Source organism: Leptosomus discolor, chromosome 2, assembly GCF_034619465.1.
Source record: "Leptosomus discolor isolate bLepDis1 chromosome 2, bLepDis1.hap2, whole genome shotgun sequence".
Taxonomy (NCBI): Eukaryota; Metazoa; Chordata; class Aves; order Leptosomiformes; family Leptosomidae; genus Leptosomus; species Leptosomus discolor.
In genome coordinates this window covers 42,716,882-42,743,874 of record NC_141392.1, presented here as the reverse complement: position 1 = coordinate 42,743,874, position 26,993 = coordinate 42,716,882, and the positions used below count along the sequence as shown (strand labels likewise).

General features: G+C 35.1%; 1 protein-coding gene across 1 annotated transcript in view; it reads left to right on the top strand.

Moving 5' to 3' along the window:
* Positions 1-26,993, top strand: part of RYR2 (ryanodine receptor 2) — a 323,964-nt gene that overhangs the window by 213,591 nt on the left and 83,380 nt on the right. Inside the window, exons 58-68 of the mRNA XM_086460401.1 lie at positions 1,958-2,033; positions 4,693-4,816; positions 6,831-6,946; positions 8,463-8,527; positions 10,604-10,725; positions 13,936-13,985; positions 19,063-19,123; positions 20,765-21,003; positions 23,312-23,393; positions 25,371-25,501; positions 25,921-26,241. Of these exons, the coding sequence (XP_086316527.1) occupies positions 1,958-2,033; positions 4,693-4,816; positions 6,831-6,946; positions 8,463-8,527; positions 10,604-10,725; positions 13,936-13,985; positions 19,063-19,123; positions 20,765-21,003; positions 23,312-23,393; positions 25,371-25,501; positions 25,921-26,241 (1,387 nt within the window). The remainder of the gene's footprint in view (positions 1-1,957; positions 2,034-4,692; positions 4,817-6,830; positions 6,947-8,462; positions 8,528-10,603; positions 10,726-13,935; positions 13,986-19,062; positions 19,124-20,764; positions 21,004-23,311; positions 23,394-25,370; positions 25,502-25,920; positions 26,242-26,993) is intronic.

The following is a 26,993-nucleotide window of genomic DNA, read 5'->3' as shown; positions in this document are numbered from 1 at the left end:
AGTAGGTTGCTGATCATTCTAAAGAGTAAATAAAATTGATGACTGAATAACTCTAGTTCTGTCATTACATTCTTATCTTAAACTGATGGAACGACTTCATTATAATTACATCAGTTAACATTTGTATAGACTCAGTGTAGTCAAAAGACGGTGCAGACTTTGTTTAATGCTTATGTGAATGTGGTTATAGTATTATGGTGCAGTAAACCAAACCCAGAGAAAAGTAACCAGCCTGTCACAAAACAGAAAAGAAATGGCATTAGAACTTCTATTACTCCCTTGTTTATTCTTTTATTCTATACCCTCTTACATTTGTCAGTAATATAATTTCCTTTGTAGCCCTCAGTTATAAAGCAGAGCTGATTGATTGGCTTTATGATTTGTTTGTCCTTAATTACGAAGAAAGGTCTTCTTTGAAACCAGCTTCAAAATCTGTTATAAAGTAGCTAAGCAAATTTAATTAAAATGCAGTATCAGGTATTAATTGTCCTGATACTGTCATTCAGGAAATATCCAAAATGTTAGGTATTAATGAGATCTGAGTTTTAAAAATGAACTGTATGTAATTTTGAACTTTATGTTTAATAGCTTCAGAGTAGGAGTTCAGGGTTAGATTCTTCAACCTTATTTTAAATATCTGGGAAAAGTTAGTTGTTTTTAACAAAGTTGGTGGTTGTTGGGGGGGTTTTGCCTTTTTTTTTTTTCCTAACTAGTACATAAGAATTGGTGCTATTTAATGTTTACATCATCCTGTTCATATACTGTGCTAGCAGGGAACATGGTCATGTATAAAACTGTAAATCTGGGAAATAATTCTCATTTTGGTCTTAAGTGGTCACCTGGTCACATCCTGGCTCTATGAGTACATAGGTCTTGCTCTGAGACCATCTTCATAGCACCCTGCTTTCCAAGCAAGGAAAACCCAGCCTATACTACGTTATTCCAGGGTTCTAATGTGGATTATCAAAACACCAGGACCAGGGTGTGCATGACAGAAGGCAACTACCATACAGGAGATATATGTGTAATAATATATCCACTGGAGAAAAGTTTATGAAACAAATTGTCCTATAGACAAACAAGAGATGGCTGAAAAGTTTCAAGTTTTTATCTGGATTCAGGAGTATTCTCCCAAATAAAGAATCTGGTATTCAGAAATACTGGTTACTATAGATGAGAAGAATGTTTCTGTAGGTCCCTGAAAGAAGTGAAAAGTGAAATCTACAGAAAATTCCACCACTGCATACAGCTTGAGGGTGTACAATCAGGAGGACAGGAGAGGTGGGTTTGAAAAGTTATTTCACGTTGAAATAGTAGTTCCTCCTAGTTAAGAGACTGGAGAGCTTGTCTGTGTTTTGCTTTGTTTCTGGTCTAGCTTCTAGTTTATCAGTCTGAAAGAGTTTGTTTTATAGGAAGAACTTATTTATCTGTTCTGCACACTGGAGGAGAATTTCATGCTGAATTAAAAAAAAAAAAAAAATGTGGCTGCATTTATGGAATTCCTGGTAAAATGGTTCGTGCTTTTAACAGTGTGCTCACACAAATGAGCGTCTACGTCGACCAGGCTATATCCATGGGTTTGTAATCAGTCTGCCGCAGCCAGTAGGAACAATCTTGATTCAATCCTCTGGCTTGCCATTCTTTGTTTCCCTTACCAGGGCCTTCAGGGGGTTCTTGCTGGCATTGTTTTCAGATTCAAATCCCCATCAGACGCCTCAGTACTCTTTCCAGACTATATTCCTCTTTTTGGTTCCTAATTCCTATACATATATCCATTCTACCCAAATTCTATATCAGAATTTTTCAACAAAAACTCCTGTTTTCAGTGAACCATTACAGTGTAATTGTATTGAACCTCCCAAAGAACAAAACTTGTTGTTTAATAGCAACCAGAAAATTGTCCTTCTTCAGGGTTAACCATTGCAACACATATCACTAAGCTTTCCATTTTCCTAAGGCTATGGCTGAGATGATGGCCGAAAACTACCATAACATATGGGCAAAGAAAAAGAAAATGGAGCTTGAAGCAAAAGGTAATATTAACTATAGATATTTACAGTATTTTAAGTTCTCTATGATTAACTTAGGTCATGCATTTGAGAAAACAGATTGAAAAAAAAAAAAAGAAACAGCAAATTTAAATTGACAAAGAAGAAAAAATAAAGTGTCTATTCTTAATTAAATATTTTGTGATTTTTGGTGCCTGGAAGTTTTTATAGTACTGACTGGGACAGTTCCTGTTGAAATAGTTTACCAATTCAAATATATCAAAAGAAAAGAAGACAAAGCTTGTAAATAAATGTAAATTACATTAATACATTTTTCTTCTAGCATTAATCTTTCAGGTTGTTGCCCAGTAGGCTCTGATTTCATTTGAATTACTTCTTTATTGCAGGTAGATCTAAAAGGGTGTTTACTAAGAACTGCATGTTTTGTGTATTGAATTGAGAAATGCATAAACCTAGAGCAGATTCTCGATTCCACATAAAAATTACGTGTGATCCATGATCTCTGCTTACCTAAATGACAAATTTTGTCATATGTTGTGTAACTTACTGTTTTTCCTCTGTGTTAAAACAATTTCTTTATTTGTGTTAAAGCTAATTTTTTTTCTGCAGATAACATTATATTTGCACGTGGAGGAAACAATACTTGAAGAAAGGTCTCATTTGCAAATGACCAAAGCTAGGGTTTTGTCTTGTCCAAAGGTGTCAAGTCTAATCGTATGCACCAAAAACTTGGGCTTTTTTTTTTTTTTTTTTAATATGTATGCTTACTTTTTTCATTAGTCGTAAGCTTCCAGCAGAGGTACAGTGTTTAAGGATTTATGAAAAAGCAAAGTTCCACCTGGAAATGCTTTGATTAGTCACTATGAATTTCCATGCCTTTAATCATATTTCCCCTTGATACAGCTTTTATTTTAATTTTATCGCCTTTTTGAAAAAAAACTTTCTTCAGCATAAGTAGCCACAGGATAGGCTGTGTCCAGGAAATTGTAGGGTACAGGAAGACTAGATATTTAAATCTATCTACTGTATTTGGCAGCTCTGAAAGCAGATGATTGCCTCTGAGCAGCACTTCCATGAGAACACTGTGTAGTATTTGAGGTGTTGTGCAATGGAGCATAGTACTGAGAAGGCTAGAGGTGGCTATAGTGAATAAAGGAGATGCTTCTAATGGAGAGTTTCTTCATGTGAAAGATAGATGTGTTTGTCAGCTGAGCAAAACCCGGCCCTCGAGGGTGTGGGGAGTTTCCTCCAGTATATACATATGCTAGTCTGGAAATATTTTTTATACATGTGTAAAGAACAGAAGAGTAATGTGGTCTTCAGATAGAGAATGCTCTTATTTTTCATTTAAAGGCTTTTCACATACACAAGTATGTTAGCCACCTGAAAATTGCAAGTGTCGTTCCCCTTCATTGAACATTTTGTGTGTGTTAATTGTAATTGAATGATCTGTTATAGTCTTAACGACTTCTGTATAGAGGGCATGTACGCTTACTATGCTTGTATGCATTTTTGCATGTCTGTCTTCAGCTGTAGTAAGGTGGAATTAGATCACATTTGTGATAATATAATAAAACCCAATCATCCCAATATTAAAGGCTGTACTTCCTAAAAAACCCTAAACCAACCAAACAAACAAAAAAAAGAACCTATCAGGCTTACCCAATAGGTTACCATTTAGCATATACTTAAGCGGATTCAGGCAGGACTAATGGAAGATTTTAGAATATGTCACTTAGAAAATCACCTAAGGATATGTCTCCAATGTTTTCTAGAGGGGATTTCTTCCTTTTTTAAGAATTGTTACTAGAAACTTGCTGTAGTATTTTTTCTGAGATAGGTCTGATCATTTACCTTAGAATTTCCTGGGGTTTTCTAGGAATTATAGGAATTTACTGTGTTCTGCTACATGATGTGGATTTTAGAAGGTGAAATCCTAAGATTGTTGCTTTTTATGCAGATATTTATATTAATAATAGAAACTTTATTTTCCTGCTAAATTAAACTATCTACATTCAGAGAGGTATCAATATATCATGTATTTGTAAGCAATACAAACGCAGTTTATTCAGTTTAACTCTCTTGTTTTGGCGGCATTCTTTTGATCAGATTGGGCAGTTGTCTGAACCACATTTGAATAATGTACTCTAATTTTCTCCCTTTAATTTATTACTATAAAGTAGAACTGTATCACTTTCATATATCTTTTAGATATGTATATATCTTGCTAAACTCCGTGAATCCTTTTTTCTTTCATCAGAATGTTTAAAAGCAGACCTCTGTTTGTTTATGTTTATATATTTTTTTATATCTTGGTTTGCTTATGAAATGGTGTGTTATTTATTGGAATATTTTCAGTTTTATTAAATGAACTTGTAATTATAATACATGTTTGTAACAGTTAAGCACTTTTCTCTCCTGTAAGAGTTTTTGCAGTATGTTCAACATTTACCTGGTACTTGCAGCAAATGAATATGTTAGAACTATGTTGGCAGTCTAAAGTTTCTACCTGAATATTTTTTAGGTTTGTGTGAAGAAACAGAAAAGTGCATTGTTGTTTTTTCAGGCTAGATTTTACTGTAATGTGTATTATTATGTATATTATAACGTATTTTACATACTAGGACTTACCATGTAAGTTAATCTGTAACTGCTTTTTAATTCTCTTGATGTTCCATAGTAGGAGGAGGCAACCATCCTCTCCTTGTTCCCTATGATACGCTCACAGCCAAAGAAAAAGCCAAGGACAGAGAAAAAGCACAGGATATTCTGAAATTTCTACAGATTAATGGATATGTTGTCTCCAGGTAATTCTCCGTTCGGTATTAGTGTCACGGAACATTTCTAATAAGACTCAGTAGCATTTTTTTTTTTTTAATTATTAAAAGAAAAATCTATGGTCATTTTTGGGTTTCAGTACCTGGGAATAAGAATGAGCTCCTTCATATAGAACATTGTAAGGAAGAAATGGATTACGGAGTTAGTAGCAGGGTTTTTGGAAGGCACAAGCAGAGTTCTTCAGAATCTTTGCATGTCTTCTGCCTCTCTTCTCAACATTGCAGCATGGTTTTTTTTTCTGTTGTGTCTCCATACATCCAACTGTTAGTTAATGTGTTAATTTTCTACAAGTGATAGAATTATTAAGTCTTCATTACAGGTCAGACACATGCTCTCTCTCTAGAAATTTCTAGGCAGTTGCTGTGATAAGACAGACAGTTATATGTCTAAAATTTGCTACTCGTTTCTTTCAACTGAGTTAATTTGTAATGTTATTAAAATATTTTAAAAGTGAAAAGTGATGTTTTTAAAAAGGTTTTTTTTAAACAATTCACAGTGTAAATGTAATAATAGTCACAGTGTAAATGTAATAATAGTGGATAAATGTAGTCGTCACCAGAACATTCAGAATTCAATACATATACATACTATTCTCTGCAGAATTACATACGTAATTTTCTTTGGTTTTGATATGATATATTTAGTACTAAATGCAGCGTGAATAAAATTTTAATTAAATTGGAGGCTTATCTGCCTCATCAGTGTGGCTTAGGAAATGTGTGTCACTAGGAAAGCATATCTGAGATTTGTATGACTTGAATGTTAGTAAGTGAATGAAACAGTCACAGAGACGGATTTAAGTAATCATTGTGACTTAATTAACCTAGCACATCTACTTAAATCTGCCTACTTCCTTTCTTTTTTATCACATATGAAATTCAGCCTGTTTATAGAGTCCCACAGCTAATCTAATAATTCTAGGTAAAATCCTTCAGGGTAGCTAGAATAATTCAATTTACATCCCTTCAGTGGAGTAGGATGTACAAAGAAGGATGTCAGTCAGCAAATTTTTCTTTTCTTACCTCTGTCAAAATAACAAAAGACTTCTCAGCTGTATTCAAGGTTGTACGTTCTTTTTCGACTAATCCTTTTTATTTCTGTCTAACTTAAACACAAGTGAAAAGTGTTTCTTTTGGTTTTTGGAGTAGTGGAAGGCTAAGAAGGATGGTAAGATAATTGTTAACTTGGACACACCTGTCATCTAGTAAATAGTTCATGCCGCATCTACATTCTCCTGTGCTAGTCAAATGCAGGACTTTGTATTAAGTTAAAATCAATGTACCTGCTGCCCTGTGACCACTGCGTTGCCTAAGCACACAAGCATCTGATTCATGTTTTTCTTTGGTCTGCTTACCACTTTACTTTCTGAAACATAATCCTTGCACACATTTCTTTCCAGTCTTTTGTTTGACAGTGGCCATTCTAGTCTAGTACACCCTCATGCACAATGGGTTTAGGAAAGATACAAACACTTGCCCCCTGACAAGCACATAAGCTCCAGACACTACAGACCAGGGTCTGACTCCAGTTGATAGCACCAAATCCACTCATGCTAGTCCCCTGCAGTAGCTGGCTCTCTGGGGTCAAAGTCTGTAGGACCCATAGAGATGTTCCCAAAAGCTTTGGTTTGATTGTTTAAATAAAAATAATTTGGCAGTTTCAAAACTCCCTTACCCAAGAATCAATCCCTGGAGGGAAATATAAGACCTTACAAGTAAGGGAAAGAAATTACGATGATACTGGATTAGTCTAATTGTCTAGTCTCATTTTCCTGTAACCTTCTACTTTGGAAATCTGAGTCATATCTTAACAAATTACTCAAAACCTAAATAAGCATGAAAGTACTGTTTACTTCAAACACAGAACAATTCTTATGTTAATAAGCAGTTAATCATTGCTAGAGAAAATTATGTCAGGCTACATGGAGAGGTACAACTAGTTTATGTCCTACATGTCTGAAAATTGACTTGCTTCTTTTTACAGAGGACTTAAGGACCTGGAATTAGACACACCTTCCATTGAGAAACGCTTTGCCTACAGTTTCCTTCAGCAACTTATAAGATATGTTGATGAAGCCCATCAGTACATTCTGGAGTTTGGTATAGTAGTTCTTGTGCATTTTCTTAAGAATTATTAACTAAGATGTTTGATATTATAAAAACAACTGGAAAATTTCAAAACGATGACACATTCTTGGACCTAGGAGATTTCCCTCTAGTTTCCTATAGCTGATGAAGATGATGAATTTTGGAAAGTTATGTAGTTACACATATTCATTCCAATTTCCCATATTCATTCATTAGATGAAAACTGTTCAGCCAAAATTTATGATGACTTTCATTCTTTGAAAAAGAAAACTAGCTGCCTTCTTGTATTTATGTACAAGTTGATAATCTCTCACATGTGCACATTAATATTAACTATTCACATATAATCCCTTTTTCAAAGAGCAAATTAAACCAATCATTTGTACCATTCTGAAATTTTCTCTGGGGGAGGAAGTCAAGTAGAGAAACCTCTTTAACAAATTCCCACAATGGGAATGTTATTTCACAAACACCCAGCATGGGTTTTGTCAGCAGTGCTATGAAGGAAAAGATTTGACTGAATCTGCTTTTGTTAAAGAAAAAAAAAAAAAGTTTGGTGACTCAAGTCAGCTTCTTACATGAGCAGTAAAAGCCAAAAACCTGGCTAGATGCAGCTTCTATGTGACCATGGCAGTTGCAATGCCACATGATATACTGTGCCTCATGTAATTGATAGCATTAATGGCAGGAACAGCGGGGAGATTGAATAAAGCTCACCACTCTAGTTTTAAAGTGGAAATTAAAAAAATTATGAATTATTATATGCCATGGTTACTTACAGTAGCAAAATTCTGGCCTTCATAACTCATTGGGTTACTTCTGCTGTTAATGCCTGACTATCATGGCTTCATTCTACTTAATTATATAGATTTGGCATAACTGCAAGAATGATAATGAATAAATACTGAAACACTAGAAACACTGGTGGAACAAATACCATTTGTGTCAACCAATGGATTAATAAAACGACAATAATAAAGGATAAATAGTCTTGGAGCTCTACCAGATCATGCTGTAAAGAGTATTTGATTTTTATAGTGATGGGAGAAGTGAAGCAATTTTAATTTCAGTTGGGTATTTCTAACCATTAATTTTGTTCTTCAGACAAAATCTACAAATAAGTAGTAAAAATTAGGTAATTCTGTTTCTACTGGGAACGACTGGAGAAAGTTCCTGCATTAGAATCTGAGTTCAGGCTTCCAAGTTGTCACCAATAACTGAAAAAATACAAACGCAGGACCAGATTTTCATCTCACAAAAATATCCATATCTCTTTGGACTGTGAGATGTCTACACTTTTATGAAGATTTGGACAATTATTCTTTACACACTTCATTTCTTGTAACTTTTCTTCTCATGAGGTAGATATAAAATGCCACTTTGACTAGTGTGTATATTGTTTGTGGTATCTTAAATCTACATCTAAACATGACCAGTATTATTTGTTTATAGTGTACAATTTCTAAGAAAAATTCAGAGTAGACTGTAATCAGGATATATGACAGGGAGCTTAATTTTCTCTCTACAGATGGTGTCAGCAGAGGCAAAGGAGAGCACTTCCCGTATGAACAAGAAATCAAGTTTTTTGCCAAAGTACAGTATATATTTGCTTATTCTTTGTCAACATAGTAAGTAGTTGAAGCGAGAAAGTATATGTTAGTGAACATGATTATTATTGTTGTAGTTACACTTTTCTGTGTTAAATTCCTAATTTTAGTCATTTAAAACAGTAGTAATAAAAATAGTTTGAAAATACTCTAGGATGAAGTCTAGGTATGAAAAAAATCACAGGACTATATTCTTATTCTCATTATTTCCTTGCTCCATGATATGCAAATACTCATATGATGTTATTCATAACCTCCCTACATTTTCTTTTTACTGTCTTAGTCTAATCCTGAAGATTTTTCTTTTTTACAAACTTCAGGCAGATAAATGAGAGCAATAGTTACTGGAATTTCCACAGCTATGTATCTGTTGGTGTCACCTTCCTTATTTCTTTCCTTCTTTTAAAACCATGCTCATGTCTCCATCAAGGAATAACAGAATGGCTGAGGTCGGAAGGGCCTTCTGGAGGTTATCTAGTCTAACTTCACTGCTCAAGCAGTGTCAGCTAAAGCAGGTTGTGCAGGACCTTGACCAGGTGGCTTTTGAATATCTCCAAGGGTAGAGAATCCGCAGTCTGTCTGGGCAGCCTCTGCCAGTGCTCAGTCACCCTCACAGTAAAAGAGTGTTTCCTCATCGCCAGAGGGAACCTACTGTGTTTCAGTTTGGGCCCATTGCCTCTGGTCCTGTCATGGGGCACAACTGAAAACAGCCTGACTCCATCTTCTTTACACCCTCCTTCAGATATTTATACACATTGGTGAGATCCTCCTTGAGCATTCTCCAGGCTAAAGAGTCCCAGATGCCTTGGTCTGTCCTCATTTGAATGATTCTCTAATTCCTTCATCATCTTTGTGGCCCTTCACTGGACTCTCTCCAGTATGTCCATGTTTCTCTTGTACTGGGGAGCCCAGAACAAGACACAGCACTTCAGATGTGGCCTCACCAGTGCTGAGTAGGGAGGAAGAATCACCTGCCTGGACCTGCTGACAACTCTCTGTCTAATGCGACCCAGGATGCTGTCGGCTGCCTTTGCAGTGAGGGTGCGTTGTTGACTCACGGTCAGTTGGCTGTCCACTGAGACCCCCTGGTCCTTCTCTGCAAAGCTGCTTTCCAGCTGGTCAGCCCTCAGTGTGTACTGGTACCTGGGATTATTCCTTCCCGGGTGCAGGACTTTGCACTTCCCTTTGCTGAAAGTAATGAAATTCTTGTCAGCCCAATTTTCGATTTTTGTGTCAAGAAGGTTTTACACATTATAAATGAAGAAAATCTGCTTATGCCTTTCACATGTGAAAGCTTGTATGGTGTTTGCATATTCAAAGTGACTTTTGAATTCATTAATGAATAGGCAAAGGCAGCTGTTTGCAACATTTTCTAATCCTTATATCCTTGTAGTAAATTGTAATCTCAGTACCTTAAAGTACTTCCATGTGGTATTATTTGCCAAGTTGATTGACTCAGAAACTAGCATTCCACCTTCTTATGAACCATGCTATAAAAAAGGAAGCAATTTCAAATTTTCTTATTGGCTGTTTATTTTGGATCTCCTCTTGGATGGCACCTGCAGTGCGACTGAGTAATGGTCACCACTTGAAGTAAAAAGTAAAGCTTCTGTGGACAAGCCCTTAATGAGTGACGGTGTTTTTGGAACGTTATTTGACGGCATCTAGAGTTAAGTGTCTTTAGTGTGCTGACAGTTGTAGGTGAATTTTTCTTAAACCTACTTTAAAAGGCATGAATGGCAATAGTTGTGTCTGGGTAGGTGGTACTGGAAAAATCTTAAATTGTGAGATAAAATGAAATTATACTTTCTGCATTGTACTCCTCCTAAAAAAACCACAGATCGAGTCCCAAAGGTAATCTAAAATTTTTTCTGCTGACATTTTAAATGCCTGGAATACAAAATGAATTCAAAGAGGAACAGACATTAAAGAAAAAATACATAGAGATTTTAAAACAGAAAACATAGTTAAACTTCCTTTCTTTAGTTGTGACTTACAAAGAGTAATACAGAACGTAGTAAAGAGAGCCCTGAGATAACCACTTCTTTCTGATTAATTTCAGGTTGTGCTCCCTTTGATTGATCAGTATTTTAAAAATCATCGCCTGTATTTCTTATCTGCAGCAAGTAGGCCTCTCAGCAGTGGAGGCCATGCCTCTAATAAAGAGAAAGAAATGGTGACAAGGTAAAACTTAAAATAGTATTAATGTGTATGCATATGTGAGTTTGTCTTTAAACAGCATCAGTTGATTGTGGGAAACCGAGAAGTGGGAGGCAGAGAAATATTTTTATGAACGTGCAAATTAAACTTTCTTCACTTTCTTTTCCTGTTAGGAAAATTCATTTTATAAAATGGAGAGGAGTACAGTTATGATTATATGCTGTTTTAAAGGTAGTGGTGATTATTTAAGCATGCAGGGAACTTAAATTTAGCATTATGTGCAACAATTCATCAGTTGCACAGTCTGTGGCACTGGCTGTATAATTGTGTATCAGTTTTTGCTGTTGGAAACGAGTATATACTGAAATCATTATTCCTGCAAAATTTTGTGGTAGATTTAAAAGCCAAACTTATTTATAACTGAGTTGCAGTAAGTATCATTATTACTGTCCACCATGAAAAGTAAAAGTGAGAGAGTTACATTCTTTCTGCTCTTTGGTTTTCTAAATAGTAATAACAGTAGTAATATGACAGAAATACCCACGTGATCCTTTCTCTTAAGTTATCCATTTTTTAGACCATCTCTCTAAGATATGTTTTCACTTAATTTCACTTCTGATTGAATTGAAACCCATATTTAACATTTAGTAAGGTGGATTACAAGCTTCACAGAGGACCTACTGCATACCTGTAATGTACAAGTATCATGGTTGCCTTCGTGGCTGTTACTGGGTACTGAACCATGCAAAACTGAATTGCTATTCTTTGAGGCTGACAGCCAATTGATGGTCATAAAGATATGTGGGGTTTGCAAGATGGTATGAATACTGAGTGAAGTTTCTAGCAACAATACTAAGCATAAGTAAGTAATGGCTGTCTTGACCCTGTGTCATCTCATAGACTAATTTGATCTGGCATCTTGGCTGAATGGCTTTCTTCAAAGTAAAACCTCTATCAAAATGCATGCATCTAGATAATTTTCCAGTCTATAAGCTGTAGTTTTTCTGTCTGTAATGTCCTGGATAACCATATTTTCACATTTGTTCATTCATGCCAATAAACCCCCTACTCCTGGAATATGTCAAACATGGATATATCAGCATACCTGCTGCATCGATTCAGGACTCCTGCACACATAGCTGTGTAAGATTCCTGAACATGGAGCCCAGCAAAAGGATCAGAGCTGCTGCCATACTTGAGTTACTTGTCAGCCAAAGAGAAGAAAACATGCAAGGAAACCTTGGGTGAATGATAGCTATAACCAGTGCTATTGAGCTGTTGATTTCTTCATTATCAAGATGCAAAGATTGTAGAAACTACGTTATATGATCAATTTCCTGAACGGCTGGGTTTTTTGTGTTGATCCTTCCTGCCTCCCACAGTATTGTAGGGAGTTAGCCAGAGATGAATTTTGGATTTTCTGTTGAGTTTTCCCTTTAGTATTGTTTGACTGCAACTCGTACATAGGATTTTCTTCAGGCTAAGGGCAGTTCCTGGCTGCTTTCTTTTCCAGGGAAGATAAGCTTGAATTCATTAAGCTATGGAAGAGTAGGGTTTTGGGTATTGATAATGCAATGACAGTGTTAATAAGTGTAATAACCATTCTGTATTCAGCAAATACATTAAATCCAGATATATTTTGCAGGCAAATACAGGTCAGACCTCTTCCTGAAATACGGTGTCATTATATTCCATCTTATTTGCAACCAACTTCTTCAGGATTGGACTTTTTGCATTTCTCATCCATTAGTCCATCTTACAAGTCCTTGTACTATTGCAGTTGTATAAAATGAGTTCTGAACATCAATCTAAGTACTGGCCATTTGGACATTTTAATTAATTTATTTATTTAACTTAAACTAATTACACTGGAGATAATAGGTTCAGTCTGACTTTATGAAAACATAGCATCTGCTGAATGCTACAGTCAGTTGAGTAACATTTCTATGTTAGACAATAAGATTGATTGTGAGCTATTTAATGTCTTTTTTATAATGGACAGAAGATTTATATGATGCTAACATGCTTTTGTACAGCTTTTCCTCTTGGACTGGGTGAACCGGGATCCTCATAAAAGAATATATAGTATGTGTCTGCCTCATGGAATAAAAAGTGAACAGAGATCCCTCAACATGCACGAACCAGACTCATTTCTAAAACAGAGCAGTTGCTGTTGCTGTAGTGGATCTCTGTGCACTGCCTAATTAGCTGGATTCAACACTACATTAACCTGGCTGTTCTGATTCTGGACATAAATGTTTCCATTTGGCACCATGCTCTTGTATGTCAATGGAAAAACATGTTCAGATCTCATCCATAAACTCTGCAGATATGCTTATAGTGTCTGTTGCTTTTAAGTCAGAGGTTGATAACTAGCCCATGTGCCTAATAATTAAATAGCTTAATAAAATGACATGATATTGTTCGTGTCATTTATAGCAGATGAGGAGTTTTGCAGCATAAAAACTAACACCAAAATTGATGTTGCTCTCGGAGAAAATACTAAGGCTGAACTGGATCATGAAGATTGAGCTGATCCCTCCTAAACCTGGAGGCTGGGTCACTTTGGGTAGGGCAGAGTGCTCCTGCTTCTGTGAATTGAGACAGAACTTCATTCTTCATTGTTCTGAACAAGGCACTGCTCATCAGCAGAGGAAGTAATTCAAACATATGAAATGAAATCATTGATCATATTCATTTTTGTTGGGTTTTAACCATGCAAGAGGCTATTTCTCATGTTAAGTGTGTTTAAAAAGCAATGTATCTGAAAAGAAGTTCTCACTGTGTTCAAGATGACAAGATTCAAATTGGACTAGTTAAATATTTGCCATCAAACACTTCAATTAATCTGATTTCTTTATCTGTAGTTTTCAAATTGTGAGTGGTATCCTGAAGAGCACACTGACCACATTTTACTTCTTAAAGCTTTGACAGTTATTTCCTTGTGGGTTACCATATAGTATGCTTTTATATTAATTAGCTTTGCTTTTAATTTTTTTTTGTTTCTTTAATTATAATATGTGCTTATTTAACCGTGTTTGTTAAGGATATGCACTTAAAAACTCTTTCTTTAGTACTCTGTCCCACATTCTGCTCAGATAATTGATTCTTTCTGCGTGACATCATGTTGCTTTTCCTGCTCATATATCAGCTGTTATTTTTTCTCCCCCCTCCCCCTTTTTTTTTTCTCCTCCTTTTTCCTTCTCTTCTCTTTTATTTTTCTTTTGTCTTCAGCCTGTTCTGCAAACTTGGAGTTCTTGTCAGGCATAGGATTTCACTGTTTGGTAAGGAGACCCTTACAAATACTAGCATGGCCATCATTTGGTTTTCTTTGCCATTTTTGCATTGTGTTACGTGCTGCTTTGTTGCATGCTGCATGGCTGAAATGCATGGTCTTCACGGACCAGTGATTGTTTAGGCTGGTAGATCACAGAATTTATTAGATGGAATAAAAAGCTTTTGTAGTTACCAGTTTGAGGGATTTTGTTTAGTTTTCCTTGAGTCTTAACTAATATCTGGATTTCATTATCTTACCAAAGAATTTTGCTGAGTTAATTATAATTACTAATTTGTTATTTTATTCTAAGTAATTTGACAAAAACAGTGTGTCAGAACTGCACATTTGTATGGAAAGTCATTAAGGAAAATTTGTAGTGGGCTGAAATGCTTAGTTATGTTCTGTGGAATTCTTAAATATTCCTAGATGTGCTTGACTCCACATATGCACGTGTACTGTCTTTCTGGTATTATGTGAATCTTGCAAGAGCTCAGTATTTGTCTTATGCCATGTGAAAATCACTTAATTGAAGTAGATTTGAAGTCTGTGTCAAGTGTATACATTATGTGCAATGCATGGCACAGTCATTTACTCTAATTTTTTCTTATGCAGTGATGATAGGGTAGTTGAAATAGTACATCCTGTGCATATATAGCTTGTGATGGATGCACCCATGAACATACCTAATTGGGCAATTATCTAGTGAGTTAGAATTTGATTAAGATAACATGCATCTAACTCAATTCCTACATATTTCATTCAATTTGAAGGGAAGGAACTCACTTGCTGCAGCAGTGTGGTGTTTAAAAAGCTTACAGACTGTTATGACAACCATTAAACTGAGAAGAAAGATCAGAAATTATTTTGGGATATTGCTTTTAAATATGTTTTGGGATGAGCTGAGAGGATTTGCCTGTAAAGCCAAAAGGTCATAGGAGGAATGGAGTTATTTCTGCAGCTGTGTGGCATTGTTGCAGCTTTTTCTGCAGGGTGGAGTATGTCACAAACGTACACATAAGCTCTGGTTTATACCCTAGGTTGTTACTTCAAAGAATGAACTAGCTCAGGTATACTATTAAAATTTTGCAAATCTTTTTTGTTATTGTGTGAATTTGCTTTTCTGACTTCTTTTCCAAAATGAGTAACTGTTGAAGTTAGAAATCCAAGCCAATGTAACTTTCTTCAGTACTAAAGAAAAGATCTTTTCCATTCCACATCTCAGCTTGCTTATTTCCTGTTGTTTGACTGGGCTCAAGTGGTAGTAAGAGATGCCAGATGGGATCAGATAAGTGTTCACTATGGCTACAATCTGTTTTTCACTCTTTCCTAGTGTGCAGTAACTGTCAGAATATGAAATCTTTATGCCAACACAAAAGTGTACTGTAGTTTTTCCATGAGTTATGACAAGGTCACCATAAGACTCTGGAGGCATGATTGTTTACTGTGGACCTACTAACTCAAATCAAAGTCATCTTACAGTTTGCCTTACCTTGACGGTGGATTATATCATGTTAGAAAACCTGATCAAATGAATTGCAGTTACCCCAGCAAAGACAAGGCCTGTGTAGAAGAGGGGCAAATACTCATGAGGACAGCCTCTGAGCGCTGCTGGGGACTAGAAACTAATTTCTGCGTTTTGGAGACATCTTGAATGAGCAAGAGTTGCTTGATAATAGCATTTATGTCGAGTGGGAACTTTGCTATAAGAAATAGCAAAATGCTACGTAGTTTTGCTATGGAGGTGTGTTATTATTGTGAATTTGAATGGTACTTCTGAAGATACAGCTGTGTGAATGAAAGTCATTAGCAAAATTCATGTAGGTTAAGCTGTGTGCAGAAGTATTGATTAAATGGGAAATTAAGCATGCAGGTCTTCCAAAGTGAGCATAAGCAGTTAATTACATTGATATCTAAGAGTGTCACTGGGATTATGGAATAGTAATTCAGCATGGAATTATGATTTCTTTACACTGTGAAAGTAGATTTTGGCTCTAATAATTTACAGTTTGAGAGCTGTAGCTGTGCATCAGTTAGACTGCTTTGATTTAATTTCATTATTATTAGTGGGCTGAATTTGAAAGTTTGTAGTGAATAATTTTGGTGAATTGAGCATTTGAATTTATATTTTCTCAATTTAAATAGCAAATTTATATGACTAGTTTGATTCACTTTTTATATTGTTTAAATCTCCAGTAAGGCATTCTTTCTATATAAGTATGTAAGTAATTTTTTTAAAAAAATCTTTGTGTCAGTAGTACAAACCCATGTAATCTGAAACAAAAATTACCTCGGTAAAACATCAGATAATAAAGGCCTGGTTTAGCTCACTTATTTTGGGGAATTTAGAGAAATTAATCAGAGGAGTTCCTAAAAAGAAACAGAAGGCTTTCTTTGCCCAGTGACATCCTGAATTTTTAAGTGTCCCTCCAGTTAGGCATCCTGAAATCAATATCCATAGCACTTTTGCAATACAGCAACAGTTCTTCCCTCCTGATATAATAATACAACTTTTTAAAATATGTAGGACTGCATCTCAGATTATTGAAGAAACTCAGTTGTGCAGATGGTGGGATCAACTACATTTGTAATACATGCTGAACACTGATCCAAACATCAACCTAATATTTTTCCTAGCTTCTGGGATACCTTTATCCTCAAAACCTCTTGAAATCATGTGGTTTAGTATTTGCATATGGCCAGCCTCTATTGTTTTGAGTTGTGTGAAGAGTTCCTTTAAGGAACAGCTCTTGTTTCAGTTTTTATCCTATTGAATTGTACTTACCACCTGCTCCACTTTCATGATGTAACGGAATTTTGTATACTGCACATTCATTTCTACATCAGTGTTCCGTATCTAGTTTTCAGGCTTCTGAAAACCAAGAATATTTTTTATTGATAGAAAAGAATATTTTTAGTTTAATGAGTGTACATATATACACTGCGAAATATTTGCAATAGTAATAAGACTAGTTTCGTTAGAAACCCCCTCATTTCAGGTTTCATAATTCAGTTTTTAAAAAAAAGATGGCCTTCTGAAATTGACTTCTGACCTCGGGTTGGAAGCAAACAGATTCTTGAAATGTGCCATTTAAAAAGATTTTTTTTTTAAATTTTAAGTGTGGCTTTTTAAGTAAAATATTAAAAAACACTCCCTTTTTTGTGCATTTTTCTTTTAGAAACACGGTGAAAACACCTAAATTCATGACATTGAACAAAAGCAAGACAGAATTTCTACTGAACCTAAACATGGCTTTCATAGCAAATTGCATTTTCTAAAATTCTGTATCAAATCCTGCCTGAAGGAGACATTCCAAAAAAGAAGTTTCATGATAATTTTGAAAGTCTATTTTTAGTGTTATGTGATGAAACTGGCCACACTCTAGTATATCAATCAGTTTAGGTTGAAGCGGGCTGCATTTATCATGGTCACTGAATTCTGCTCTGCTGTTAAAGTCTGTCGAACCAACCACACTGCAGTATCCGATACAGGGATATGCCTAAAGTTTGACTAGTTCTCAGAATAACTAGACGAATTGCTGACCCTTCCATCTGGTTGCAGCATACGAAGTACCTGATTCCTCATAAATATATGGATCTTGAAATGTGTCTACATGGTATGAATAGATTGTCAATGTAAATTTTCAGGGAACTGAAGTGAGCATCTCTATACTGCACTGTAGCGTGTAGTGTATACACACCTGCACGATGAATGTAAAGATACTGTTTCATGACAGTCTAATCCACAGTCCAGGTTGCTTTGAGTACTTCCCTCCATCCTTCCTGTCATTAGCACAGTCCTGCACTCTCTTCTTCATCAGCACTGGCATTCATAAAATAGTAAGGAAAAAAAATAGGAGCTGACAAAAAATCTTTGGGGATGCTTTATTTTTGGTAGGATTTTTTAAAGCCACCTTAGCTTTCTCATCTGCTTGCTATATTAATGCATGACCACCAGTGGCAGTGCAAAGAGAGTGGGGCTGCCTGGCTGGAGGCAGCCATGGAAGCTGTGGTCCAGGTTTTTTTAATTTACTGTGGTGAAATACTACAATACTTCATAGATGGCATAGAACAACATTCTCAGTGCTGCAACAAACCTCCCACTCCTTCCTTGCAATTTATCTTTTTAAATCCCTATTACACTGAAACAGTTTCTAATTTTAGTTGTATGTTTGGCTGTATTTTCATGTGAAATAACCACTAGTGAGAAAGTATAGTACGCTGTATGCAGATGACAGTGTTTTCAGAAATCTATCTTGTCTTAAGCATTCAATTATTTTCTTCTTTTTTTTTTTTTTTGATTGAGAAACTTGAAATATATAGAGAAGCAAGAAAAGGTATTTTCATTTTTGCAGAGATCTAGATTTTAAATAAATATATTAAGTAAGCTGTAGAGCAAATTTGTGTGGCCTAAATCTGTCTTGGATTTAAAAAGTGAATTTAGAGGTGGCTTGTACATGCCAACATCTTGGGATGTACGTATGCATACAAGGCATGTTGTGTGTAAGTTCTCTTTACATACATAAGTGTGAAAGAAATAATTGATTATGGGAGATGCATATTTTGTCAGAGACTGTTACTCGTGTGGGCCACACCTGATCCTGCTGTAAATCGTGCATCCCATTGGTGACACCAGGAAACTAACCTTTTTGATGATATTTTATATAAATGTTCTCTTCATGCAATAGCAGCTTGTGAAAGTTAACAGCTTTTATGTTACTGAGAGAGGGAAGATAAATGTTCAGATAAACTTGAATCAATTAAAGCAAAATTTTTAGAACTTAAATGAAAACCAGACAATACACTGCAGCTCTAATTAACCCCACATTTAAGTGCTTCCATCTTGACTGCCTCAGCTATTTGATGAGAAATGCTTTACTGCCTCTAGTTACTGCATTTGTGTAAACAAGGCTAAGACAGCAAACTGCATGTTTTTTAACTTGAATGTTAAAATTATGCAGAAGAGCAATTACTCTTCTGATATGTCATTTACTCTTTCATTAAAACCAAAGATACAGTTAGCAGAGTGTAGACATGCTATACAGTGTGCTCAGCTTAATTGGTGGATCATCTTCCTCCCTGTTTAGGAAATGATGCAACATCAATAGTGAACTGTCTTCACATACTGGGCCAGACCTTGGATGCGAGGTAATACTGAATATATTTTCTAAAGTATGAAGAAAATCACGTAAGAAAATAATGTGCAGTCAGATTTGGGCTACCTGTGTAAGGCTGCAGAATTTCAAAACTCTTGAAGTTATAGTGCTGAAAATAATTCTCATTGCAAAGTAAGTTAATCACTAGGGTTTGGCAGGACAATATTTGTAGGTTACGCTTTCAATTTCAGTTCATCAGGTGTCCAGGAACTGCTGGCTATTAGTTCATCTGGTTTTAATCGTGTGACCATCCCTAAAACAAAACAACATTAGAAATATTTTATTCTTTTGCTTGCACTGTTTGATCAAAAAATTCAGGAGTTAAATGCACATGGAGTGCAGTAAATCTGTCTCATAGAGTGTCTGTTGCAAAGTTAATTCAGGTTTTAATCTGAACAAAAAACACCTTTACATTGAATTCAGTGGTACTTTTAAGTTACGTTGAGCTGCTTGAGCCATTGTGAAGCTTATGGATGAGACAGTCTTGAAATATTGGAGGGTAATGTGTTGCTTTTCATTAGCTGTGCAGCCAGATATCTGTGCTGATAGTTGACTTTTAGATCTTTGCAGTTGTGAAACAGAATATGATAGTTTAAACTACCTTCCTGGTAATTTAAGATAACTTTTTTCACTTTGCCTTTACTTTCAAAGAATTGGCTGGATTATGTGCAGATAGCTCTTTTTCTCAGTATCTTTGCAGTGGCTTAAGTGAGCAAATTTTACTTTCCATTTGCTATGGAGTAGTCATGATCATGGTCATTAATATGGCTCAGGTCCTGCATGGTAATCCTTTAGGTTGCAATATCTTGCGGGTTTTGTCACAAATGCAATCATACAAATGGAATACAGATACAGGTGAAGGTCACCAATTCAGCTCTTGGTAGAGAGCTCTAGACAGGGATTAAGGAATTCATGGAGGTTACACAAAAGTTGGAAAATGTTGCTATTGAAACTGTATATATTCACGCTGTAAAACAAACAAGCAACAAACAAACTTGTCTGTTATTCAATTTATAAAAGAATTTCAGCTCGATTTTTCATGCTTGCCTTAGTGGGTACTTGCCTTAAACAATGGGTCTCTAATTGTTGTAGTTAAAACAAATAATGTGATAATTCTTCTGGATTATATCGTTACATAACTGATTATGGTGTTATAGTTATGTAATAAATGCATTTAATTAATATTACACAGATTTGGTTGGTTTTACTCATTCCTTTCTGATGCCCTTATTCTGGAGGCAGAAATATGACTGCAATGGTTGGGAAGACTTTCTGAGTTCTAGTTTGAGATAGTTCTTCTCTTCCTAGAGTCATAAATTGCAGATTTACTCATCCTTCTTTTTGTTAGGTGGCTTTATTCCCTCTGAAGGCAATTGAATTGCTTAATTTATGAATTTAAAATTACTTTATCTTCTTAATGGGAAACCAGATGAAATATCCTTGTATTTTGCAGGATACCTATGAAACATTTTTTCAGTAGGTTGGTTTGCTACAAGAGGATTTTACAATATCAAAATATGAAAGATACTTCTTCAGACCTTTATTATCTGTTTCATATAAGCCAAGACTAGGCTTTATTCCATGCTTGTCTAACAGAATATTCTTTTTAATTCTTTTTGCATGCTATATACAGGACTGTGATGAAAACTGGTCTGGAATCTGTTAAGATGGCATTGAGAGCATTTTTGGACAATGCTGCTGAGGATCTGGAGAAAACAATGGAAAATCTCAAGCAAGGCCAGTTTACACACAGCAGAAACCAGCCAAAGGGAGTTACGCAAATCATTAATTATACCACAGTTGCTCTCCTTCCAGTGCTATCTTCCTTATTTGAGCATATTGGACAGCACCAGTTTGGGGAAGATTTGATATGTATGTATTACTTAGAAGTGCCATGCCACTAAAATGTCTGTAGTGACCATGTAGTAAACATTACTAGACTCTCAGTACTATTAGAGAAGGATAAGTCCTATGTCATTTTGACAAAATTGTCGTTGATTTTATCAAACATTTGCTGTAATAGACCTAGAACAGTCTGCAGGTTTTAGTGGACTTTTTGTAAATATTAAAGCAGATGAGGCTGTGATTAGACAGTCAGAAGGCTTGATTTTGTTTATAACTTCACCATAGCTTTACTGTGACTTTCTTCTTAGTATAAGTCGATTTGCCTTTGTTCTTTCTATATATGAAGTTATACTACAAAAACGATGTTATTCTGTCATACATGCACCTGGACTCAGTTTCAGTTAGCGGGAAATTTGGGTGGGTGCATCTTAGATCCTAAGGAAAAGTGGAAGGAGCTCCTGAAGGATTCAGGCACTGGAGAAGGAAATGTTTGAGACTCTATATGTGAGATATCTGTAAAGATTCTGATTATGGGACATTCAGTGTCCTTTATTTTACCAAACTCAGTCTCTGCAAGACAAAATTTTGCAGTCCGCAACACAAAACTTTAATTTTATATATTTTAGGGACTCCACAGGAATTCTTCTGTCCAGACTGCACCAAAGGATGCAATTCTGCTCTGTATAGCTAACTCAGTTAAGGAAATAATGAAGAGAAGGACCTAGAAGAAACGAATGTCAAATTAAATTTTTTTCTCTTTTTAGACTCTGGAAAAGTGTTATTTAAATTAGCATTAAGAGAACTTTTTTTAAAAAAATTTAAAGTTGTATTGCTGGATTTTAATGTGATGAGATATAAACATCCCCTTTTCTCATTAAATTATTTCTGTGAAATTCGAGACTGTGACAGTATCCAGAAAAAGTATAAGGGGTTCACATACATCACTTGTTCATCGTAAACCACTTTTTCAGATATCAACATGTTCATGCCTTGTATAATTTTTGATCTCTGATATTCAATGTTTTGGAACTTAATAATTAGCATTTGATAATTGGTATTCTTAATCAGATATTCTACATGCATCACACTGATGTCAAACATCCAATTTAGAATACGTAAACTGAGAAAGAATAATTAATTGAAATTGTGCCTCCCTATTTTGTCTAGAGCATAGTTAGAAAGGCTAAATTTTCTTACACACAACTTCTCTTTACATCTTGTTAAGAGTGAGATTATCTTATTTGATGACAAGCATCTTGACCTGGTGCTTGTACTGAGTATTACTACATATACAGGGTACTCCATGATGTGACCATGTACAAAGGTGGGTAAGTGTACATGATGTTACTCTTACTATGTAAATATACTCAACTCCAGGATGACTTGAACTAAAATCATGGTATAGTAAAGAGCCAGGCTTATGTAGCTTTGATGCACTATCTTGTAGGCTCTCCCAGCCCATTAAGTCTTATCCTATTTTACTCCCAACATCTCATTGCATATTGGGGGAAGATATTAGCACTGTGGGAGAGAGTAGAAAAAATACATATGGAAAGAATGGGAGTGTTGTCCTTCTCGATGGTAGTTACACTGTTGTTACACTGTTACTGCAGATGACATTGGAAAAGCATTTTTTCAAATAGATATTAAGATTATTTTCACATTTTTGTGACTGAAACTTTTGATAATTTCAAAACATGCTTTGGTGAAGTATTTGTAAGGACTAAAGGATTATTTATTTTTTAATCCTTTGTCAGTCTGAAGTGCAAATTTAGTGTATGCTATGAACTGGTATCTATGTCTAAATTTTTAAAGATATAAACTGTGATTGAAAGAATTAAATACCTGTTTAACAGGATTGCCTTTCCTTTGTAATGGTAAGGCAGTCGTATTACATTTGTAAATTGATTTGTTCCCTAATGATTTTTTTTACCTTCAGCACTGTATTTGATTTTCCATGAAACTTTCTTAAGGTCTGCAGAGAAACTAGAAAAGATTGACTGACATATTTTTAATAGATATTAAATTAATAAATTTTCAGATTATGCAATTATATGTTATTTGTAAAGAGTTGATATGCCATTCATTTCAGAAAGTTAGTACAGTAGTGAAATATTTTTATCATCTTAGCTGGTAACTTGGTATTGAAATCAATTGAAGTTTTGAGTAAAAACTATGGCAGTCTGGTCAGAAGACTTTTTGTATTTAGGGAGTGATTTATATGAATTGCCTTTGATAGCTTAATATTATTAATTTGTCTATTGTCAAATGTATTTTGATTCGACAGAATGTATAGCAAAGAAAAATCTCTTTATCACTTTCTTCTTGTCTTCAGTGGAAGATGTTCAGGTCTCCTGTTATAGAATATTGGCCAGTTTGTATGCTCTGGGAACCAGCAAGAGTATCTACGTAGAGCGGTAAGAAGAAAAAGCGTTCCTCTGTTTTTAATATTTTTGTTTATATTTGGTTTCATGAATATGCACTCCAGAAATGAACATATGAAGAGATTGTTGTTGGAAAGATACCTTGAGAGAAAAAGGGTGCTCAGATGTTAAGTGAAATGCAGATGCATTTGCTATAATACACTTAAAATGTTGCATTAAATGTTTGTCGAAATATATTTCTTAATTAAAACAGAAATTACAAATGAAACTATCTGACTTTACAATAAATATCACTTCATTTGAGGCTCAACTGGGGAATTATAAGATTATGTCATTTAGCTTAGCTATTGTTCTAATTCTTCCTTATGTATTGTTTAATTGTGATGTATATTTCTTTCTCATTACCTTACAGTTAATTTAATTTGTCACTCATAGGACAATACTTCTTTTCTAGCTCAATTACCCAGGGAAATAAGTCTTTAGAAGTGCTTTTTGGGGCATCGGTATATCTGCTAATCTCCTCCCAAGTTACATTTGATCTGCGTAAACCATATTCAGCTAAAAAATAGAGCTACCTAGATAATTCAGTTCTTAAAATTGAATAGTTGCCGTATAGTGGCTAGCAGTGTTCTGAGGGAAGGCTAAACAGATCTCATACATTTCAGATAGTGTCAGCAGTAACCTAGGAAGTTCATATATCTGTACACCGTCTAGCAAATCAACCTGTGCATAACTCCAGATCAGACCCATGACATACCTTTGCTTACCTGGTTGACAGCGTCATAGGAAATGTTATGAAAAAAGATGGAGACCAATGTTTATAAGTAACAAAATACACATCTGTGGAAAACCAGGTCTTGTTGATTTCATAAGGGATATAAAATTGATTAGTTTTGGTATTTGGCAAATAAATGATGTGGGGTTTGTAGTTAAGAAAAAGTATGTCAGTGTAAGTGACAATTTTTGCGTATGGTTGTCTACAACCATTATTGCAAGTGAAAAGCGCGTAGCATGCTCTTTGTAGGTATATGTGGTGGATATATGTTTTGTTATGAAGACCTAATGAAAAGGAAAAAAAGGAAGCAGGGGCAAATAGGATAAATAATAATGGAAATTAAGTTAGATTTATCAAAATCAAGTTTAATGAGTTAGATCTCGAAAGAGCATGAGTTCCTAAAATGAGATAAACTATAGACTGAAGAGGAATCTTGTTAAGTCACAAGATCAGTTTGAAGGCTTTTTTTTTTTTTTTTCTCACTTGAAGTTCATGGGAGTCCTGGATTTCTGTCATCTGTGTGGCTTAGCTTCAGCAGTTAAGGATTTCTCACATATCTAAAATCTGCTCTGATCAGCTGAATTGGAAATCAGAAACAATTGTTTTAAATGTCCCCTGAAGGACCCAAGTGAAGTGACAGGGGATCACTTACTACTTCCTGGAGACAGACTTTTTGTAATTTTGATTATCAAATAAATGCTGTCATATATTTGAAGAGATTAGAGCAATGTTTTTGTGCAAAACTTTGAGTTACTGATCAGTAGCAGCAATTTCCCACTGTCTGAAGAGCTTGACTTTCATGCTAGACCAAGCTCTGATTATTACTATTTTTCAGAAAAAGGAAATTATATCACTCAAAATTATAGTTGTATTTGGTCTCTTGGTCTCTTCAGTAGCTTTTTCTTAATAGCAGAGATTATAAAGTCAGTAGAGCTGAGACGAAAGTAATAGAACAGAAGGCATTGTTATGATGACTTTGTGTTTTCCCTGCATGTTCCTTATTTGTGCTTGGCTTGTAGGCCACCTTTGACATTTTATGTCTTAACATTTCATTCATAGATTAGCGGACTTCAATTTCTATTACCTGTTCTTATGTTGGTGATCATAATAATGTAGTGGCTTATCTCACTGAGATGAGCTCATCTTAGAATAAAAATAAGACTGGTATACAACTACTCCAAGGTGTAGTCAGCCATCAAAGATATGTATACTTAATGATGTTTATTAATTCACAGGCAACGATCAGCACTAGGGGAGTGCTTGGCTGCTTTCTCAGGTGCCTTTCCAGTGGCTTTTTTGGAAACTCATTTGAACAAACATAATATCTACTCAATTTACAATACCAAGAATGCGAGAGACAGAGCAGGTATTTCCAGAAACTCACGTGATGATTATGAAAATACAATTTCACTACAAATGTTGTTTGCCTTAGAACATGTATTTTGCATGCATTTTAAGTGCAAGAATTTTCTTGTAATCTCTTGGTTGTATTGCTTTCCTAAATCAATGGGCTAAGTCTGGTCAAACAGATTATTTTACATTTCTAAAGATACTGGTTTTTTCATTTTGAGATACCATTCTCAAAATACTGCTTTGGAATCAGTTTATTGAAGGGACTTCGACTGCTTTTTATTGTTGTGTTTGGTTTTTTTCCTTGGATCAGAAGGGCATAAATCTAAGTAGAAAACAAAAGCTGTATGGAATAGAAATTGAAAAGAATTATTTTCCCTCTATGACTTTGTTTATTGATTTTGAGCTTTTTTGGTTTTGTTTTTTTTTCAATAGTTCTCAATTTGCCTACTAGTGTAGAAGAGGTTTGCCCGAATATTCCTTCCTTGGTGAAGCTGATGGAAGAAATTGTGGAACTGGCAGAGTCTGGTATTCGTTACACGCAAATGCCACATATCATGGAAGTAATACTACCTATGCTGTGTAGTTACATGTCACACTGGTGGGAGCATGGGCCAGAAAACAACCCTGACAAGGCTGAAATGTGTTGCACAGCCTTGACATCAGAGCACATGAACACTCTTTTGGGTAACATATTGAAAATCATCTATAACAACCTTGGTATTGATGAAGGAGCCTGGATGAAGAGATTAGCAGGTAAGATGTAAAAATAAATAAATAAACGAACAAACAAGGGTGTGTGTATTCAGAATGTCTATTGTGTGTGTATATGTACATGTGTGTGGGTATATGTGTATGTGTATATACACACACTCTGAATTACTCTGTATTTACCCTATTAAAGCTAGAGTAAAACAACACTCATATTTTTATGTTTTTAAGCAATACAGATCTTGATGAGCCAGAAATACTATGTATAAAGAGAGAGCAGTGTAAGCAGTATGTTTTAGTCTCTTAGTAAGTAATGTAAGAAATATATTAGGCTATTTCTTTTTCTACAGGATATGTACATATGCATTTTGTATTATATTGAATTAAAAGACTATAGTTATTTAGCCAATGTTCATTATCTAGTAAGTTTCCTTTTGCAGGCATTACACAGTTCATTACTGTTCTGTATGAGTGCTGGATCCTTAAAATATTGTTTTGAAGCTGTATATCTAGCATATCTATTACAATGAAATGTGGAAATGCATATGCCATTTAGTAATCCTCATATTAACTTCATTGCGGTAACACCTTAAAGTTTATTTTAAAATAGTTTATTTCTCAGTGTTACAATTTGTAAGGAAAAGACACTTCAGTATTGTGAATTCAGTTTTTCAATTAGGCTTTCTTACAACTTTTCAGTACTTACTGTAGTAGTAATTTCATTCATGGTAGCAGTCTGGATTGCTAGTCTTTTGAGGGTTAGTAATATAATGCACTCTATGGGTAAGTGGTAATTG